General features: G+C 44.0%; 1 protein-coding gene across 1 annotated transcript in view; it reads left to right on the forward strand.

The window, feature by feature from the left end:
• The window catches only part of LOC124777759 (dehydrogenase/reductase SDR family member 11-like), a 71,355-nt gene extending 53,483 nt beyond the window's left edge, over nt 1-17,872 (forward strand). The window contains exons 5-6 of the mRNA XM_047253261.1: nt 504-647; nt 17,697-17,872. Of these exons, the coding sequence (XP_047109217.1) occupies nt 504-647; nt 17,697-17,744 (192 nt within the window). The 3' untranslated portion in view covers nt 17,745-17,872. The remainder of the gene's footprint in view (nt 1-503; nt 648-17,696) is intronic.
• The last annotated feature ends 4,882 nt before the right edge of the window (nt 17,873-22,754 follow it).

A 22,754-nucleotide genomic window follows, 5' to 3' on the forward strand; every position in this document is an offset into this window, starting at 1 on the left:
CCATGCCCGAGACAGGATTTGAACCTGCGACCGTAGTGGTCTTGCGGTTCCAGACTGCAGCGCCTTTAACCGCACGGCCACTTCGGCCGGCTACGATATGTTGTTTGACCCTTTTTTCCTGTTTATATCTACTTCCAATACGTGCAATATAACTTGTTATGAGCTACACGTTTTTTATCTATTCCAGATCTGAAAGTGATTGCTTGCACAATCGAAAGCTGTCATAATTTATAAACCCGCGTTCTCGACAAATAAATGTTTCCCATTCTTACATTTCACGGCGAAAAGTTTGTGCCGCTTTTCTGTAAAGATATTACTGTTTACTAAGACTCTTATTTGGAAATAAAACACAGGCCCTACTGCAGCAAAGCCTTGAAATCAGCTTACATTCAACGAAACGAAGCGTTGACGTTATTTATCCGTCAAAACTTGGATCTTATCGCCTTTGTTGTTCGAATTACTTACCCTAGTTGAAGTTACTCACGCATTCATTTATCCAACAGCAAGTGTCTCCCGGACCCGTGAGGACGGAGCTCTTTAACCCGCTGATTGGTCTACCAGACGACTTTTGGGAGAGCCAGTTTCTTGAACCAGAGGACATCGCAGAGGCCATCATCTTCATGCTCTCACAGCACCCACGCACACAGGTGAGTCCCTGTCCTGTACAACCAGTTTGAGGCAGGAACAGAAATGTGTCACAGGAGAAAATACTATTAGGCAACAGATATGGCAAAAATATGTTGCAACACAAATTAGCAGCAATTTACAGTGCTTCATTTTTAGAAGTTATACTATACTTACATGGATTCACATTAATGTGAACACCGCCAACATTCGTGTCAACGTGCAATAACTACTCACAGAGGGGACATGGCAGCACTAGCAGTGGAGGGTATATAAGACGTATTGGAGGAATGCGCTGAACATAGCAGTGGTTGTAATGCGGAACTGGAGCGATTTATCTGACGTTCGAAACGGCATGATTGTTGGCTTCAGGGGCGTGTGTGGAATTATTTCCGAAACGGCTACGTTTATAAACTGTTCGCATGCCGCTTTGGTCAAACTGTGCACGGACAAATGGCGCTATCCGAAACTGGCGCCGAGGCACTTGTATTCACCCCTGTCATCTATGGCCCGCGGTACACAACGACTGCGGAGATGTGAACAGGCAAGAAGAGGAGCACCGTTGAGTAACTGACTGCCCAGATGAACCAAGAGGCTACCAACAGTATCACCTCAACGACCACTCAGCGAACGTTTCTGCATAGGATCCTCCACAGCAGGCAGCTAAGTTCATGCACTGGTGCTGACTGTTGTTCATCACCGATGAAGGCTGGAATTTGCACTTCCTTACCACAGCTGGACGTCCACTGAGTAGCGACAGGTGGCCTTTTCAGATGTATCACGTTTTATACCGCATTGGACAGAGAGTCTTCGGCCTGTATGGCGTAAAAAGTTTGAAAGCAAAGCGTCCAGGTCGGCTTGGGAAGCATTATGGTCTGATGAATGTTTTCGTGGCATTCCCTGGGTGTTATTGTCATTCAGGAACGCATGTACCCTTTGGGACCATGTCCACCCCTAAAAGGAGTTTGTTTTTCTAAGCACAGTGGCATCTACCATCAGGACAATGCAACGTATCACAGAGCTCGCAATGTATGTGCATGGTTCGAATACCACCAGGATGAATTTATCGTACTCCCTGACCAGAAAACTCCTCTGTCCCAAATATTCTCGATCGGGTTTGGATCTATCTCGATCGGGCAGTTCGTGCCATGGATCCTGACGTTCGAAAGGGCATAATTGTTGGCCCGAGAACCCTAACGTAGCTGGCTTCCGCACTGGGATCAGGATGGCTTCACATCCCTGTCAGTACCTTCTAGAACATGAATATCTCTCTTCAAGCATGTCTTGCAATGGCCTGCAGTGCAATAGGTGGTTATTCAAGCGTCTGACGGCGGTCACATTAATGTTAATCGACAGTGTAGTAGTCAGGCGAATGGCATGGCCACTGCAGCCACCGGTACTATCTGGTTGCTAGACTCCAGGGCATCGTCTACCGAAGCCAGCCACAAGCGAGAAACCCCTACTCTTGCTGAACATAGCAGCGTGCTTATTTACACTGACAGACCACAAACAGCAAGCTGCCAAACTGTGTGCACACCAAACAACAGCAACAAATAGATGTGTTGACGCTAGAACCTAGCGGGCTTCAGGAGGGGCACCAACATAACTCGCCAGCAGCATTCGCACCTGACCGTGTCCCTACAAGCACGATACTACGTTGTGCCCACATCTCATGTTTCACCTCGGGGAAATCTTTCTACAAGATTAATTAAGATGATGCGCGACTACTAGCTGGGAGGTTTAGCTCACGCCCGTAGCTCAACGTCAGCTATTCTCAGCAGGCCGTCTGTAGGTGGTTTCATCAACAGCTGTTCCAGTATCACACAGAACTCTGACCAGATATTCCTAAGGAATGTTATCTATCCCTTCTGCAGTATTTTATCCCAGGCTGTTCAAAGCACTGTTAGAATCTGTAATACTGGATCCCTTACGTCTTCCATATCCACTTTCATTTCTTTTCCTGACACGTCATTAGACAAGTCCTCCCCCCCGTAGAGACATTCAACGTTTTCTTTCCACCTATCCCACCTGCCTCCCGCGATTAACAGTATAATTCCTCTTGCACTCTTAATGTTTACACTTCTGCTTTTAGTTCCACCAGAAGTTGTTTAGACTGTCCTTCATCGAGATGCACTCCTTGTGCGAACCATTTCTTTTGACAAGAAAACGTCTATTCGCTCGTGAAACAAGCTCCCTTGTGTGACAAAATATCGTCGCCTTTGTATATGCATTATTCGTCTCGTAGGTGGTAGAGATTCACACATCAAAAAAAGTTTTTAATCCGCTCGGTTCCGAGAGTTCCGGAACCGGTACAGAAAATTCGAATGGAGATCATCAGAAACATAATTTCCGCCCTTTTTATTGCCCATGAAAACTAGTTCAGAGGGTTCTGAGCACTATGGGACTTTAAATATAACTAGGGGACTGATGACCTCAGATGTTAATAGTTCTAAGGACATCACAAACATCCATTCCCGAGGCAGAATTCGAACCTGCGACCAGACTGAAGCACCTAGAACCGCTCGACCATAACGGCCGGCTGCTCATGAAAACCACCCATTGCATGTTGCACCACCATACAGCGAGATCTTCAGAAGTGGTGGTCCACATTGCTGTACACATCGGTATCTCTAATACCCAGTAGCACGTCCTCTTGCATTGATGCATGCCTGTATTCGTCGTGGCATACTATCCACAAGTTCATCAAACAACTAACTATTGGTCCAGATTGTCCCACTCTTCAACGGCGATTCGGCGTAGGTTCCTCAGTGTGATTGGCGGGTCACGCCGTCCATAAACAGCCCTTTGCAATCCATACCAGGCATGTTCGATAGCGTTCATATCTGGAGAACACGCTCTCTACTCTAGCCGAGCGATGTCGTTATCCTGAAGTAGGTCATTCACAAGATGTGCACGATGGGGGCGCGAATTGTCGTCCACGAAGACGAATGCCTTGCCAATATGCTGGTTGCACTATGAGTTGGAGGATGGCGTTCGCGTATCGTACAGCCGTTACGGCACTTTCCATGACCACCAGCAGCGAATGTCGGGCCCCACGTAGTGCCACCCCGAAACAGCAGGAAATCTCCACCTTGCTGCACTCGCTGGACAGTGCGTCTAAGCGGTTGGGCCTGACCAGGTTGCCTCCAAACACGCCTCCGACGATTGTCTGGTTGAAGGTATATGCCACACTAATCGGTGAAGAGAACATGGTGGCAATCCTGAGCGGTCCATTCGGCATGTTCTTGGGCACATCTGCAACTACGACACCATGCAGCGCGGTACAAAGATGGATCTCGCCTTGGACGTCGGAAGTGAAGTTGTGCATCATGCAGCCTTCTGCGCACAGTTTGAGTCATAACACGACGTCCTGTGGCTGCACGAAAAGCATTATTCAACATAGTGGCGTTGCTGTCAGGGTTCCTACGGGTCATAATCCGTAGGTAGCCGTCAGCCACTGCAGTAGTAGCCTTTGGGCGGCCTGAGCGAGGCATGTCATCGAGAGTTCCTGTCTATCTCCTCCATGTTCGAACAACATCGCTTTGGTACACTCCGAGACGCCTGGAGATTTCCCTTGTTGAGAGCCTTTCCTGGCACAAAGTAACAATGCGGACGCGATCGAACTGCGGTATTGACCGTCGACGCATGGTTTAACTACAGACAACAAGAGAAGTGTGTGTACCTTCTTCCTGGTGGAATGACTAACTGATCGACTGTCGGATCCTCGCCGTCTCATATTCGCTTCTCATACACGGTTGTTTACATCTGTAAGCGGCTTTAGTGATAACCACAGTCGACGTCTCTTTGACTGTTCAGAGATATTGTATGACAGTCCATCTTCAGGAGTTCTGGGAACCGGGGTGATGCAAAACTTTTTTTGATGTGTGTATAATCACAACGCATAGATTATCTATGTATGTCTGTCTATCGCGCAATATTTCTTTTGCCTGTGATGTCATCGTACCAGCGTAAGCGCATGTGTGTTATTACGAATTAGCGTTCTTTAAACTGCTAAAACAATGTGAAACCGAAACCCATATCCACGCTACGCCAATCTGAGCGTCATCATGAAGAGCCTGTAGAGTCAAAGTCCGAAGTGAGACTATAAAAATATGCTCTGGAATGCTCGGTATTGAATTGAAAGTTACAACATAATAAAAGATACCGTCTTATATGACTCGCACTTTCTATAATTTCAAGTTTGTTTGCAAGTCAGACGAAAGCTCGCGTTGAAAGGAATCCAAAAAGACTTAAAATTCCACTGACGTGAGACTGCGAGAGGTACGGCAGCTTAGAAAAGGAAATGAAAAAATGGCGCCAAGCGGTATGTAAGTGCCCACCGGGCATACGGCGGCCAGTGACACTCCAAACTTATGATTTATCTTATCTGTAACCACTACACTTCTCTGTGTGAACTTTGAATTAAAGAGATTGATAGTTAAATTATGTTTTAATATGAAACCCTTGCGAGCTTATCCCGACGTTTTCGCCAAATATTTACGGCGCAGACCCGAACTGAACACACACATTTTTTTTTCGCTTTCTTCACATTTTTCCTGCAGGCATTTCGCCTCGGATCTCCTTCACATATTTCATTATAAGTGACTTTTATTGCTGAATTCCTGTATTTTGCTAAATACGAGTATTTGTGTAATTCCTTCTCTCGTAGGTAAACTGAAGTATTTGTTCTGTGAAGTGGCTGTTCTTCGAGAAGGGAGTATATTTATTTACTCGGTGTTTGCAAAAAGACGGGTGAATTTGTGTGGTCCGAGGAGGTATTGAATAGGATTGGGGAGAAGAGAAGTTTGTGGCACAACTTGACTAGAAGAAGGGATCGGTTGGTAGGACATGTCTTGAGGCATCAAGGGATCACAAATTTAGCATTGGAGGGCAGCGTGGAGGGTAAAAATCGTAGAGGGAGCCCAAGAGATGAATAAACTAAGCAGATTCAGAAGGATGTAGGTTGCAGTAGGTACTGGGAGATGAAGGAGCTTGCACAGGATAGAGTAGCATGGAGAGCTGCATCAAACCAGTCTCAGGACTGAAGACCACAACAACAACAACATGCAAAAATTGTTATATGATTTACTTCCAAGAATATTGCACGAGACTGAAAATATAACAGTATTATAATTAGCCTCGGCGTGTTTGTACATTACGAGCATGGACTCAAATATTGAAGCTATTGTGGACCCACTCAAGAATACTCGTCTTACACCGAGAGCCAGGATTCGACTACCACAGCCTGAATATGATGGTAAACTGAAAAATAAAATCTTAAAACTAAAGTTGGTGTCCCCTGCGGCTCATCGCCGTAAAAAAAATGTTTGTTAAATGTTAAAGCGGGCGATCTCTGCGCTTCCGCTATGATTTCGCTACTTAAATCGATGTGTAAAGGCGTCCGTTGAAGCAGCGGCTGCTAAAATTGTGGAGCTGTAAACGTCTTAAAAAATTAATTCAATGCAAGGAACATGACAGAAAGCTCACTGCACATAGAAGTAAGTCACGTACAAACTTAAACGTATTATATTAAAAAGGTTAAGAGCATAAATGCTTACATTACTTTCGTACTACAAGATGTCTGGTTGTTAACACCAGAAACAAGAATAGAAACACGAAGAGAAGAACAATGTAGGAGCGCTCTTCTCCCGTAATAATATCATGGAGGTTACTACATAAATAATTTTACTCCTTGATACTACGATTAACTTTAATACTTACTATAAAACAAGGATATTTTACGCCGCCTATGCGGCCGGTGAAACACATAAGATTCGTGTACATTTCTTCCGTCGTGAGATAGTCTTCTTGTTCCAAGTTTTTTTGACTTAAATGTCTTTACGGTACAAATGTCGCTGGGACGGCACATCTGTTACCCATGGTTTCTTCGCTGTTACCCCCGTTGTACCTATTTCCTCTGTTAATATTCAGTGATTGCTCTCCTTGGGCATGTCCGTTTCTCTTTGACTGCCTATTGTAGTATTCGTTACCAAAATATCTTCAGCCAATATAGCCTAAAACGCATCTCTTCACTCCTTAGTACTTCCGTATCCTACCTTCCTCCACACTGATTTTTCCAAACTAGTCTACTCTTCATCACTGTTAAATTGTGATCCGTGTTTCTATGTACTCCTAGGAACGCCTTACAATCCAAAATCTGATGCTGCGATCTCTGTGTGGCCATGATTATAAATTGCAAGAGGAAGAGGTATACTTGAGAAAGGCACTCAGACACGGGAATATTCCAGCCAAATGTAAACAGTGTATTCATTGTAACTAGCTAAAATTAGTTTCAAAAAAAATTAGCCTCTCTCTCTTGTCTCAGTTACAGGATCATATGGGCTCGACAGTAACAATATGTCTACTGTTCCTTCTGCTCCTACAATATTGCAGCCACCCATGAATGTTAAATATTTTAGTAGTAGTAGTAGTAGCTTTATTCATCTGTATATTTCTTTTTACAAGGATATAGGACATATAAAAGTATTTACACGTGTAGACCAATTTAAAATAAGCTAATTGGTATACACATATATTTACAGACTTCTAGTTAGAGACAGTCATTAGACTTACTCCTGGTATACAATACATTATTTTACAAATAACTTATTAAATAATGTAATGCCACACTGTTCACTCAAATCTCACTATCGGCTCCATAATGAGTGAGATGTTGAGCTCAGAAAGAGGAATTGTGCTATGCATAGCTTGGGGGTAAGTGTTTTTTTCCTTCTTTTTTCCTTTCTAGAAATAAAGTGAAGGTGTTATGTCGAATGTTGAATGTTTTATAATCATTATTATTATTATTATTTATTTATTTATTTGGATAGCATTTTTTATCAAACCCCTACTCTGTTTTATCTAAGTAATCCTTCAATGTATAAAATGTACTGCATAACAGATACTTTTTAGCTGCCTTTTTAAATAAATGTCTTTTTGCAATGTCTTTAATCTCTTTTGGTAGTTTATTGTACAGTTTTATTCCTTGGTAGAAAATGCTGTTTTAAGTTATATGTTTATCTTTTCTTGGTAAATATAAGGGTGAGTCTATCTCTTGTTGCATGGTCATGGACAGAGCTGTTTGTGCAGTAATTGCCAATGTTATTTTTGATGTGTACAACCGACTGGGAATTGTAACTGCTTCATGTGAATACATTTACCAGTGTTTAGAACAGGTCTTTACAATGAGCTCAACTAGTATTTTTGGTTATTATTCTTATGGCTCTTTTTGGAGTTTGAAAATTGCGCATTTGTTCCCCCAAACAAGTTAGTTATGGCAGTGTACATATCATTAACATGTAACTAAAAGACACTGTATGTTACACACTGATGATAGAATGTCATCAGCATGTTATACCCTTAGAGTCCTGTTTGCAAGTACCATTGTGTGTTCACACCACTTCAACTGAGAATCAATATTCATTCCTAGAAATTTTGCATTCGTTACACAGTCTATAGAGTCTGGATTTAATTTAACATTGAAAATAAAGAAAACTAATGCCACGAATTTCAGTTTGAAGAGGAAAAATGACAGTGTCCGTGTTTGCTTATTGACCAATCAAACTTCCTTGAGAACTTCATTTGCTTTCTCGGCAAAGAGTTCACTTGTTTTGTCTGTGACTATAATATTGCTGTCATCAGCGAAGAGAATTTTTCACCATGAGTAACACTACTGGGAAAATCATTGATGTATATCAGGAACAGTATTGGTCCTAATATGCTACCTGTCGGAACCCCTATATTAATGTATTTTTGTTCTGATAAGTGTTTTACTAAATGTTTAGATCAATTTGAAGTATATGCTATCTCTACTCTTTGCTTTCTATCCGCTAGGTATGATTCAAACCAGTCATTAGCTACCTCTCTTATTCGTAATGCTTTCAATTTATTTAACAGAATCTTGTGGTCGACTGTATCAAACGCCTCCGAAAGATCAAAAAATATGCCTGTGACACACTCATCTTTATCAAGAGCATCAAGTACACCCTTTATGAATTCTATTATACCTGATTCCGTATTTTTGCCACTTTGGAAACCAAACTGTGATTCGTTTAAAAGATTATCTTTATTCAGGTAATTAATTTTCTCTCATAATTGCATCCATTATTTTTGAGAATGCTGACTGCAGGGAAATGGGCTGGTAATTTTCAGTGTCTTCTGCATTACCTTTTTTGGGGTGAGGGCACGAAATTTGAAACACAGTATGTAAAGGCAGATGAAATCTAGTTCATCTTCTGCTTTTGAGGTTGGCATATACACATGAAGAGAGAGAGATTGTTGTCGGTGATGGTAAGTTGTCGATTCTAAAGAAAACAACCGTATCACTGAACTTTTGAGAGTACCTCATTCTCTGCCCTTCTTTCATATTGTCGGATAATTCTACTCTTGTTACACCATTTTCTGCTGTGGTTGATAATACCCTATACACTTCTAACCAGAAATCCTTATCATCTTTCCGTTTCACTTCACTCATCCCCGCTATATTTCCGCCTTTTAGGGGCAGTTTCCCACCCCAAGGGTAGGAACGTGCTCCGAAACACTATACGATCCTTCACCCTTTTCAACAGGTGCTTTTCAGTACAAGGAATCAGCCTAGTTCTGCCAGTCTTCGGCCGCCGCTGTTGATTCTGGCAACTGCTAAAATTCTGAATAAAAATCAAGTCCGGGATCCAGGACTTCTTGGCAATTGGTAAAAGACGCTTCCCAAGGACCATCGCGAGAGATAGTTGCACGTCGACTTTTCTAGTCATGCACAAATACGTGAACGGATTGTTTAATATTAATTAACATCTGTCAGTTTCTGAAAACCTTCGTTTCTATGAACTTTAGTATCATTGTCATTCTGACAGTGTCACACGTTTAATCGTTTTCCACATAATTACAATGAACGTGTTACTGTTTTCCATGTCAAAATTATCAGAAGGGCTAATTTACTATGATCTTTTGAGTTAACAGCAATTTTTTTTTGTCTTAAGTCTTCTGACTGGCACAGGAGAGGAAATATGTGGTGGGCGGCATCAAACCAATATTTTCACATCAGAGTAGCACTTCCTCTACAATCTCCGAGGACGTAGACTGGAAGACAGTTACTTGCTGGATGTATGCCAGTTTTTACCCTCTCGAGCTCCCTCTAGTACCATGGAGGCTAGTCCCTGACGTCTTAACAGATGTCCTATCATCCTGCCTCGTCAGTGTTTCCCATATAATCCTTTACTCGGCGCTTTTGTGGAGAATCATCTTAGTTCTTACCTTACGAGTAGACATAATTTTCTACATTCTTCTGCAGCACCACATCTCAAATGCTTCGATTCTCTTCTGTTCCGGTTTTCCCACAGTCTGTGTTTCACTACCATACAATGCTGTGCTCCAGAGGTAAATTCCAAGAAATTTCTTCCTCAAACTAATGCCCATGCTTGGTACTAGTACTCTTGGACATAAAAAGCAGCGTAGAACCATCGAAAAGAGCATTCCTGGCCTAGTTGCTCCGTCAGTCATGGGTTTTTTGCTGACTGGGTAGTAGAATTCCTTAACGTCGTCTATTTCCTGATCCCCAAATGCACTGTTAAGTTTCTCACAGTTCTCATTTCTGTACTTCTCATTACTTTGGTGTTTCTTCGATTTACTCTTGGTCCATAGTCTTAAGTCTTTACTCACCAGATTCTCTAATTCTTCTTCATTTTCATACAAGATAAAATTATTATCAGCGAATCTTGTCATTGGTATCGTTTCACCTGAATATTAATCCTGCACTTGGGAACAAAAGAAATGGCCATCATTGCTTCTTCTATCTATAGGCTGAACAATAGGAGCAAAATATCATCCGTGCTTTACACTCCTTTTTAATCCGAGTATTTCATTCTTGATCTCCTACTCTGGTGTTCCCTCTTTCAACCACTAGAAGAACAGATAATACGTAATATGTACAAGAACAGATAGGTTGTTAGATTCGGTATTAATACTATATACGAACACAAGCATCCCGTAAATAACTTGGAAAAGTAGGCTGTCCATGTGGAGTCCCACATACATAGATAAACTAATTCACCTGGAGTCTGGCAGGGGGCAACGAAAGTTATTAATGATAACTATTTCACCTCAATGGACATTACCTTAACGGAATGCACCTTACTTTCGGGATGAGCAGCTTTTATAGGTTGTTTTTACTACCTTCACTGTCTGATCAATTAATCCAACATCCTGTTCCTCCAAAACAGGCTACATTCTGTTGTGACCAGGCAAAAGTACTTTCGTCTGGGCACCATTGGTTGGTTGGTTGGTTGGTTGGTTGGTTGGTTGGTTGGTCCCTTCACCTGAACCAAAGAGCGAGGTCAACGGTCCCATCGGATTAGGGAAGGAAGTCGACTATGCCCTTTCAAACCAGCCCTCCCAGCATTTGCCTGAAGTGATTTCCCTAAATCACGGAAAACCTAAATCAGGATGACTGTATGGGGGTTTGAACCGTCGTCCTCCCGAATGCGAGTCCAGTGTGCTATCACTGCGCCACCTCGCTTGGTCCGCAACTGTGGGTTCTTTGATTTGTCTGGGAGCAGGCTCATTGTACTACAACACATGACATCCAATTATGCAATAAAGTGAACTAATATAACACGTTTGACACACTTCGTTATTACAGAAGTACTGCATGATTCTAAACTGTCATAGACTGCCAAAGCATCACACACTGCTAATTCATCTGAAACTCCATAGTCTAGGATAAACGAGTAGTTGATGTTGATTGCTGTAGCTGAAATCTCGAATTGGCGCAGACATCTTACTTGCTCTACACTATACTGACCTCGGCGTGAGGGCGCAGCTTTTGCTAAGAGGGAGTCGTGGTTTTCTGGAGCACCTCACATATGTTGTTGAACCCTCCCTAACGTCTGTGGCATTGCTTTAACACACCTAGTCACAAAGTTGACAAGGTGAATCAATGTGCGGTATCGTTCCACAGCAATCACTGGAGCACTCCCAGAATCTATGGTAATACAGGACTGGCTGTACAGAACACCTGCCAGATCATTACCCTCAGCTCATTACAGGTTTTGCGTACCCAAGGTTTCAGATACACTCACCAGTTTACCCATCCCGAATCAACGGATGTTTGGTAGTTATATCACTGACACTCATAATCAAGAACCCACCCATATTTAAATATGTCCTGACACCAACAGTGCGTAAGCATCCTCCCTTGCTTTGAGAGTGGAACAGAATTTTATGGCTAATACGGATTGAGCTTACTGTCTGGCTCAAAACCTGCCAGCTTTCAACTTTTAATGACGGCTCATCTCCTTCATTATCAGGACTGTAATTTAATGGTTCGAGTTAATGTGTTTCAACGTTGTTTGTGCGTAACGTCTATCAGTGCAACAACACGTTTAAATTAACAGTCCATAACAGTTTATGGGCTTCAGTGTCTTCCACCACCAGTGTCTTATATGACAATCGTCTTACAGACGATTTGCACACAGGCTGGTGTACTGCACAGGGATTACTCCATAGATACAGGTTACTTGTAAAACTTCCAAATGGTTCAAATGGCTCTGAGCGTTATGGGACTCAACATCTGTGGTCATCAGTCCCCTAGAACTTAGAACTACTTAAACCTAACCAACCTAAGGACATCACACACATCCATGCCCGAGGCAGGATTCGAACCTGCGACCGTAGCGGTCACACGGTTCCAGACAGAAGCGCCTAGAACCGCACGGCCACACCGGCCGGCTGTAAAACTTCCACGTAAGCTTTATAGGTACAGCACTTGGAGAAACTGGTGATCACTGCAAATGTGCGAAGCTCTCTTTCAAAGTATTGTTGCAGACATAGAGCTGAAGGTGCAGTGCTCATGTCACTGAACTCGAAGTTTGCATGAGATTGGAATCACGCTAAATGCAACAATTTTGTTGTTTGTGATTCCTATAAATGGAATAAGGCGAACGCTGGACTAGTTCCATAGAAAAGGATGTTTGTAAATGCCTTCTTCATCCTTTGCCAGTGTGAGTGTGATTTGCATTTTTAACCCTGCTTTTGCAGGGACAGAATTACCTCTTCGGATAGAAAATTTGACCACTCTAGATTTTACAAAGACCTGCGCTATAGTCACCCCTTCCAAATCGGGATTCGCTTGCCAGGTAAAGCAGTGTCCAAAAGGTAGTGGGCAATTAGCGAGCCTTACATGTTGTACTCCATCGAAGATTATGTGGATAACATCACTTGCTTCATCCAACACGTCAGCAATACAACCGTGGCAAAGTCTTTAGAGATGTTCAGTAGACGGGCTGCAGAACATAAGATCTTATTCGAAAACGCAACATTCTGATGGGCACTACTCTAAGTTTGTCAGTGTGGATAAGTTTGACATCGACAATTATCATCTGTATTCTGCATTTGTACAATAGTCTTGTGCACAAAACATCATGCTCTATCTAATTCATTGTTTTCTTCCAATGATCCTACTACACATCACATTTGCAGACAGTTATGTTCCTAAACACACCAAAAGAAATTTCCCTCACCTTATAGTATTTTGCCACGTGATTTGAGCGTTAGCGACTTTGCATTCAGTTTAGTCAGTTTGCACTTCATGAAAGATTAATCTAGTGACAGGGGTTCATCGACTACAGTTTTCCCAGATGGAACCATGTTCCCTCAAGTTCTACCACGCATTGCTCAAGGTCAACTTCAGGATGATGCTTATATAGGAAATATAACCATGGATTGGACATTTTCCCCATATAGATACATACTTTCCCAGCATCACTTTGCCCCAACTTGATGATGAAATATTAACATCGCCGAACGTAGCAATTGTACATCTCCCACTCGATATAACCTATAATGGGAAAGATGTAACTTTTCCAGTCTCACCATTGGCGTCTGAGCGCCCACCTCCAACAAAAGTGTCTATTCCCTACCCTTTTGTACCCTAATCAACCGACATTCCGGCTCCTATAACGCTGACGAACTCAGAATTTGCACCAGCCCTTTCCTGACTTTTCCTTCCGTCTTCATTGTACATAACCTAAACTTTGGCTTATTCCTTCAAGGGCAACTTGGTCATCTGGAAAAGCCCTTCATCTGTCCAAAATCCCAGCTTCGCAACTATCAACAGGTTATCTATAAATGCCAGTATATTCTCCCCTGCCTTATCCGAAAAAGTCTTAAATAATCCACTGCTAATTTAATCTAAAGTGGGAGCCATCAAACTGCACTAGACCTTTTCCTCTCTTATAGCATCTATTCGCTGATGCAGTTCAGTGTTATATGGTCTAAACTGAACTACTTACTTAAATAAGGATTGTACAGCTAGCTTGTTGGTAACAACCTTTGTTCTTGCCTCAGTCATTGTGAAGTCTCTATCCCATACTAGAAAAACAACAGCAGAAAGAAAAAAAAATGGAAGTAATAAGCTTACAACTAACGAAATTACTAAAATATTTCTCCTAATGCATGCATCAAATCATCAGCCATCTGGACTCATGACACTGACTAGCATGATTACTTAACAGCAGTGTGTTGAACATGTCACTGGGGCTGATCCAGTTCAGAGAGCACTAAGACACAACACATTACATTCCACACACGTCACTGGACACATACCTGCATAGATCTCTGACTCATCTCGACATCCTCATCCATATTAACAAATCTAATCATAAAACATAACTGCCCGACTTTGTGGTATCTAACTTCCACACAAAACCAACACGAAAGAACAAAGAGGATGTACAGCATAAAGAACACAGTTGAGTGAGTCTCGTGACTGTTCTGGTGGCTGTCGACATCGTCCCAAACCACTTGGCCACTTCTTCTTCCAGTCCCCACAGTCAGGCACTTCTGACGCCAGTTGCAGCACTATGGGTCAGTATAGCAGCTGCAATTTATTAACGTACTATAGTTGTGGAGACGCAGCACATTCATTAGCACGGCATCAAATTCATGGAGCTACGTGGATGTCCACTGTAATCACGGTGTGCTTCTCAGTAATATGTTTACAGTGTGTAAGGCACAGTGTGGTGACTGCACAAAACAGCATTAAAATTAGTCAGCAGCTGGGGGCGGACATCAGCCCTGGAGTATGGACAGGGTGCTTGACCTCAGGTGGGAGAGGTCTTTAAAGGCCCCAGCAGGCCAGTGGCAGTGGCAATGCTGCGGAGACATGTCGCTAGCACTCTGGCGAATAAAGAACCACAGTGTGAGGCCCTGAGGGTAGGTGACTGGCATGTAGCTCCAAAAAGAAGTGAGTTATGTTGGCTGATGCAGATGCACAGCTCTGCACAGGAGGCACTCGAGCGCCCAAATGTGAGCCATGGATCTGCACCAAATACAATGGTAGTGTCCTGCAGTACAAGCCTGTAGTAGGGGTATGGTTTTGCACAGGGCAAGTGGCAGCTCGGCAGCTAGTCTTTATCAGCCATGAACTGTAGACTCCCAGATAGGCAGCTGAGGTCAGTAGAAGTCAGGCAGCAGAAGAATCTGCAGCTAAAAGGCACCATTTTACTCCCAGTGACATCAGAGCTAGGTGCAGTCAGTGTAACGAACTTGGCGTCTAGTAGCAGTTTCTAGATGACTCTCCACAAGTTGATAGCTGTCGCCACCTGCTGACAACTTCGAGATATGTTCTAGGACAGAAACTACATAACGAAAATAGAATAGCAGTGGATCAAACCACTCTACAATCTTTCCATCAAGGCATCGATCCACGTCGCTTAGACGAAGGAAGTTGCCCAGTGCCAGGCATGGTTATATTATAATAGAGGTTGCTATTGCTGCAGTCTGATTTCGTACTGCTGCTGTTCAGTCGCATACACCCCTGGCAGTGATCATCAAACCTATATACGCAGATAACTTCTTGCCATCTAAGGCCTCGGCAGCTACTCTTCCTCTATCAGCAGGCCCACTTGTAGATTCTTGCAAAAGTATACCTTTCTGGCTTCATCTACCTATGGCTTCTTGTGCCAGGCCATAGCTTTATTGGCAGCTGAAAACTTGTTACAGTTTTGGGTTGCTGAATCACAGTATCTTTATTTTTTGCTAACTCAGCTACAACTTGCCTCTCGAATAGTAATAACTTGCTCTGAAAGTGCAATAAATTACGGCTATTTTCCTCCTCAACAACCCCAAATATTGTGGGGTGGGGCAATGATAGTTTCGGTTCAACTTGCCTCAAACTATATAATTTTCCGTGGAACAGTGACAAGTTGTTACATTCCATCCCCTCCCCTCTCTCTCTGTCTGTCTCTCTCTCTCTGTGTATCTCTGTCTGTCTCTCTGTCTGTCTGGCTCTCTGTCTGTCTGGCTCTCTGTCTCATTTATTGTACTGCTTTATCACGAAATTTCATCTCAATGTTTGTGGCAATGATGGGGCAAGTGTTTGCACAAACGTTCAATCACCAACTGTCCACAGTAACACAATCTTTACCCTACCTTCGATTCATAACGATTCCTACTCCAGTTATACCATTTTCTGCTGCTGTTGGTGTTCTTCTCACGGTCACCTGCCCCTTGCCAGGTAACTCCTGAAGATCCGAGTGGAGGACTATCCTCGATTCTTTTGCCAATGGAGAGATCATCATCACACTTTTTCAGTTACAGGCAAGATGTCTTGTGGATAGACGTTATGTATATTTCATTCAGTGGCTTTCATTGCCTCCTGCATCCTCATGCCACCTTTAGGGGCAGTTTCCCACCACAAGGACAAGAATGTGCCCTGAACGTCTGTCCGCTCCTCCGCCCTCTTTGACAAGGCCATTGGCTAAATGAGGGTGACTTCTTATGCTGGAATTCTTCAGTCAATAATACTGATGATTTTTATTTAAAATTGAAGTAGTAGCGGGACCGATGATGTTTTGATTAATAGTCAAAGACGCTACCCCTAGATCACGGTACTCAACGTTACAGTCCGCTATTCTGCAGAGATGTCGCTCCAGTTGTGGTTTCCTTATGAAGCACTGCCCAATACCATTTCACAGAAAGGAGACCACAGGGCAGGCCGGGCGGCTGACAACGCACACTGTCCCTCCCCTCACATCAACAGTCACACTGCCGACTTCAACAAGCCGCAGACAAAATAACGCCTCTGAGCACTATGGGACTTAACTTCTGAGGTCATCAGTCCCCTAGAACGTATGTTTAAGCAGTTCTAACTAACCTAAAGACATCACACACATCCATGCCCGAGCCAGGATTTGAACCTGCGACCGTAGCGATCGCGCGGTTCCAGACTGTAGCGCCTAGAACCACTCGGCCACCCCGGCCGGCAAGCCGCAGACAGCCAAGGTCCCTACACCGCACTCGCTCTTCCTAGTCCAGGCGACTCTCCACTTCGAGGCCTTTACTACGGCTTAAATACCCGTTCAACAGGCACCGTCGCCTAGGAACCGTAATTTTTCGTTCCAGCAGAAGTAGTCAGATAGCACCAGTAACAAGTCACCAGGATTGTTGGCGGACGTCACAATTTCTGTATTCATGGAGATGATAAAATACCAGGACGACCGAGCGAGGTGGCGCACTGGCTAGCACACTGGACTCGTATTCGGAAGGACGATCGTTGAATCCCGCGTCAGGACATCCTGATTTAGGTTTTCCGTGATTTCCCTAAAACGCTCCAGACAAATGCTGGGATGGTTCTTCTGACAGGGCCCGGCCGACTTCCTTCCCCATCCTTCCCTAATCTGATGAGACAGATGACATCGCTGTTTGGACACTTCCCCCCAAATGAACCAACCTGGACGAGCACCTGACAGATGGAAAAACTTCACTGAGGAATACAACATTCTCTGTTCGATATGAAAAACCTGAATGCTCATAGTTAAAAGAATTTGGAGCCATGGTTTCTCCAACAGAAAAACATAATGTACTCCATTTCATTCGCTAAGTTACTCTGAACTTGAGATACCAGAGTGCCTGATTCATAAATGTCCTGAATTAACGAAAATAAAATACGCGAGCGATAAATTCTCTAGTATAATTATGCAGGTTATCTTGCTGGCAGATATTTGGCAAGTATTGACGTTATCGTAATTCAAAGATTTAGAAGAATGAGGATGTAACTGCCTAATTGTGTAATGTTACAGGTGTACGACATCGTCATCCGACCGACTGGAAGTGACTTCAGACCTTAGAGTTCAGCGAGGCATCAACAACCGCTCACTTTCAGTAGCGCGACCATTTACGATGTCGGCAAGAGGTGTTTCTGTGAAATTTGTATTGTAGTTATTTTAAATAAAGTTGTTTCAGCGTTTTATCTGAAGTTAGTCTTGGTTTGCTGTGAACACGTAGGGTCTGTCCCGATTAACAAAGGGCTAAAACGATCGCCCGGCTACTGGGTCACCATTTCACAGTAGCAGGTAACAAACGTCTTACAGCATTAGAAACGCAGTTCCTTGACGGACCACTGAAGTCAAGCAACGTTGTGCCCGGTTAGCACTTGGATGAATGATCACCTCAGTACACTGGATGCCTCTAGCACAAGGACACGCAGTTTATCGCAGAAAGTCAGGCATTAATCCCTATCACTGCTCGATATGTACACTACTGGCCATTAAAATTCCTACACCAAGAAGAAATGCAGATGATAAACGGGTATTCATTGGACAAATATATTATACTAGAACTCACATGTGACTACATTTTCACGCAATTTGGGTGCATAGATCCTGAGAACTCAGTACCCAGTACAACCACCTCTGGCCGCAATAACGGCCTTGATACTCCTGGTCATTGAGTCAAACAGAGCTTGGATGGCGTGTTCATGTACAGCTGCCCATGCACCTTCAACATGATACCACAGTTCATCAAGAGTAGTGACTGGCGTATTGTGACGAGCCAGTTGCTCGGCCACCATTGAACAGAAGTTTTCAATTGGTGAGAGATCTGGAGAATGTGCTGGCCAGGGCAGCAGTCGAACGTTTTCTGTATCCAGAAAGGCCTGTACAGGACCTGCAACATGCGGTCGTGCATTATCCTGCTGAAATGTAGGGTTTCGCAGGGATCTAATGAAGGATAGAGCCACGGGTCGTAACACATCTGAAATGTAACGTCCACTGTTCAAAGTGCCGTCAATGCGAACAAGGGTGACCGAGACGTGTAACCAATGGCACCCCATACCATCACGCCGGGTGATATGCCAGTATGGCGATGACGAATACACGTTTCCAATGTGCCTTCATCGCGATGTCGCCAAACACGGATGCGACCATCATGATGCTGTAAACAGAAGCTGCATTCATCCGAAAAAATGACGTTTTGCAATTCGTGCACCCAGGTTCGTCGTTGAGTTCACCAACGCAGGCGCTCTGTGATGCAGCTCTGTGATGCAGCGCAAGAGTAACCGCAGCCATGGTCTCCCAGCTGATAGTCCATGCTGCTGCAATCGTCGTCGAAATGTTCACGCTGATGGTTGGGGACGTTTGCAAGACAACATCATCTGTTGACTCAGGGATCGAGACGTGGCTGCACGATGCGTTACAGCCGTGCGGATAAGATGCCTGTCATCTCGACTGCTAGTGATGACGATGCCGTTGGGATACAGCACGGCGTTCCGTATTTCCCTCCTGAACTCACCGATTCCATATTTTGCTAACATTCATTGGATCTCGACCAACGCGAGCAGCAGTGTCGCGATACGATAAACCGCAATCGCGATAGGCTACAATCCGACCTTTATCAAAGTCGGAAACGTGACGGCACGCATTTCTCGTCCTTATACGAGGCATCACAACAACGTTTCACCAGGCAACGCCGGTCCACTGCTGTTTGTGTATGAGAAATCGATTGGAAACTTTTGTCATGTCAGCACGTTGTAGCTGTCACCGCCGGCGCCAACTTCGTGTGAATGCTCTAAAAAGCTAATCATTTGCATATCACAGCATCTTCTTCCTGTCGGTTAAATTTCGCGTCTGTAGCACGTCATCTTCGTGGTGTAGCAGTTTTAATGGACAGTAGTGTATGTTCTCACCAACGCGGCAGCTCCATCGTGAGGGAGTAACTGTGTCCATCAGGACTAGTCTCCCACACTCATGTCAGCGATCGTGCAGTAGCAGTTTGCAGAACAGAATGAGATATCTCTTCTCGTTTGGCCTTCCTCTGCACCACCCTAAACTCTATTAAAAACGTATGGGCAGAGACGAAACGGACCATCGAGAAAACCCACCTGACCTCGAGCGAAGAACCTGTCATGACCTTTGGAATGTCACTGTAGCTTCATGGGTTGAGGCGGCAGCATATGAGTGTTTTATTACCCACACACCGCACAGGCTCCCTCACTCGCAGAATGCAGACTGGCATCGAAGTGGAAGGCCACTGAAATGGATATTAAGTGGTAAGGAACCTACAAGCTGCTTTGTTTTGTGAGCCGAAAATGTCGTAATAAGGACCGTGAGGGTGAACCTTTTTTTTAAAGAAAAAAAAGAAAAAAGCAGGAAAGCGCGGACACAGTCAGCTTGAGCTGGAGCTGGGTGGACACAAGGTGGGCAAGGGTCGAATTCCGAGGCTTAGTCACGATGCCCCTTCCCCCTTCCCCTTAACCCCCTCTCATCCCTCTATTAAAGTAGTGACCCTACGCATCGTGCTGACCACTTTTTATAATCGTTATTTTTTATTGAAAAATTGCAACTAGTTGCTCAAAAAGGAAAGAAATAACATCAGATTTTTAATGCCACATGATTTCTGCCACAAAAAATCATTTCCTTCTTGCCCTGCAACAATGTTTATTTAATTTTTATAAATTAAACAAAAAACAACACAATTAAGGTGACAAAAATAAAATAAACTCTCTAACAATAAACCTGAAAAGGGACCATGACGACAATACCAAGAAAACCAGTTAGCTCAACAACTGTTTTTATCTTTTTGTTTGTTTGCTTGTTTGTCAAGTGTACCAAAAACAAGGTGACAAGAGCGAAACATTCGAACAGAAAAGCGATTCTGCAGTTCATCCAACTCCCTAGTGATCAGATACCAGGTACAGCACATTCGCAAAAGGCTCATGATAGCGTGCATCCTTTGCCATGTCGAATGGGCCATAATCATATACTGGTGAAAGATACAAGGGTCGGGGTCATACCAGCTCCCCGCCACGTAATGAACATAATACCGGACAAGCCACATAACAGTATTGTTCTGCGTTCGGGGAAAGAAAATTGAATCGGGACACAGAGGAATCTCACTGGCGATTGCCGCTTCCGTCGTCCTGGCAAGAAAGGCCAATTGTTGGTGGAGCCAACTCCAATGTCTGCGTCTGCAGGCGACCAAGGATAACATAACGTATCCGTTTCATGAAAATGATTTCATCGGCCCATCTCACTGAGCTCAATGCGAAAAAGTCGAACGTTGGTGGGGATAAGGTTATGATCGACTTGGTATGATGAGGATGCCACTTGCATCGGAAAAACGGGCAGGCTGACATTGGGTCAAACAGGCTTCCAATCTGTCTCTGGCGATAGGGTCTCCACAGAGGAAGTATGGAAACGTCCAGAGACATAACAGATGTCTGACATAGAGATCCTACTGGGAAAGAATATCAACTCCCACATAACAACATCAAGAGAAAATTCACGAATAGGCCTTAATTTATTATTTATCTTACCAAAACCTATTCTAGAGGTAAAGCTCACTGGTCGGAGACAGGCAAAAAGGCGAGCTATAAGTGATTGGCGGACTTGAGGACACGTTAAAACAGTGCGTCGAAGGAATAAAGCAGAAGCCTTGACCCAAATATCAGGGAACCAAAAACCTTCATCAGCCAGCGTCTCGCCATAACCCCATAGCGCACCCGAAAATTTGATTTTCGCATCGCAGGAAGGGAAAAAATTTGGGCAAGAAAATGCTCAAAACGTAAGTTTCCAAGGTCCGAACCCTATGAAGTAACGAGAGGGAGTGACGCTGGTGTTTAAAGATCGCTCCTTGAATCCTGCCAGGGACGCACTTCCAGTTTAATCCAACCATTTTCATCGGACAACGATGAACTGTAGCACCCAACGATCGATGGCGGGAGATCACCACAGCTCATGGAATCTCAACCGCTTCAAATACACACAAGACCGAGTAACTGGTAGTTCTGGTTGTTAACCTGCGCTCCCGTAAACGACAAAATGCATCCAACACGTCTCTGAGCATCGGTATGTCGTCAAGAGTACGAAGAAACACCACGACGACATCGTCATAAACGCGACCGATGAACCTTTCTCGTAATAACGACCAGCCACCCAGTCGAGTAGCTATGGACTGCAGTAAAGATTCCGGATATAGCACGAATGAGAACTGCCCTGCAGGACACCTCGACACACTTCTATGGGAGGGGAGTGAGACGAACATTCAAGTCAATAAACACCTGAATACCGATTTAGGGAGATCATTAAAACCACCAGCTGTCAACATTCGCATGTTTAAAATCAATAAAAAGTAAAGCTTCCGACTCAGGAACACTAGAAGCAATCGAGATACGATCACGACATTCAACAACGGGAGTCAACAGAGTGCGACCCGGGAGACAACTACAAACATAAAAAACAGTTTTGCGTCATCCCTGTCCCCAGAACTCCTGTTGACAGACGTTGACTGTGGATATTGTATCACAGACACAGTCCCTTTTACTGTTCAGAGATGTCACTAAACCCGCCCAAAGATGTAAACAACCACGCATGAGCAGCGCCTATTAGACGACGGAGTCTCAAAAAATGGTTCAAATGGCTCTGAGCACTATGGGACTTAACATCTATGGTCATCAGTCCCCTAAAACTTAGAACTACTTAAACCTAACTAACCTAATGACATCACACAACACCCAGTCATCACGATGCAGAGAAAATCCCTGACCCCGCCGGGAATCGAACCCGGGAACCCGGGCGCGGGAAGCGAGAACGCTACCGCACGACCACGAGCTGCGGACAGACGACGGGGTCTGACAGCCTATCAGTTCCAGTCATTCGACCAGGAAGGAGTTACACGGCTCGTGTTGTCTGTAGTTCAACCATGCCTAGACGGTCGATACCGTGGTTCGGTCGCGTCCGCATTGTTACTTTGTACCAGAAAGGGCTCTCAACAAGGGAAGTGTCCAGGCGTCTCGGAGTGAACCAAAGCGATGTTGTGCGGACATGGAGGAGATACAGAGAGACAGGAACTGTCGATGACAT

This window comes from Schistocerca piceifrons, chromosome 2 (genome assembly GCF_021461385.2).
Source record: "Schistocerca piceifrons isolate TAMUIC-IGC-003096 chromosome 2, iqSchPice1.1, whole genome shotgun sequence".
Taxonomy (NCBI): domain Eukaryota; kingdom Metazoa; phylum Arthropoda; class Insecta; order Orthoptera; family Acrididae; genus Schistocerca; species Schistocerca piceifrons.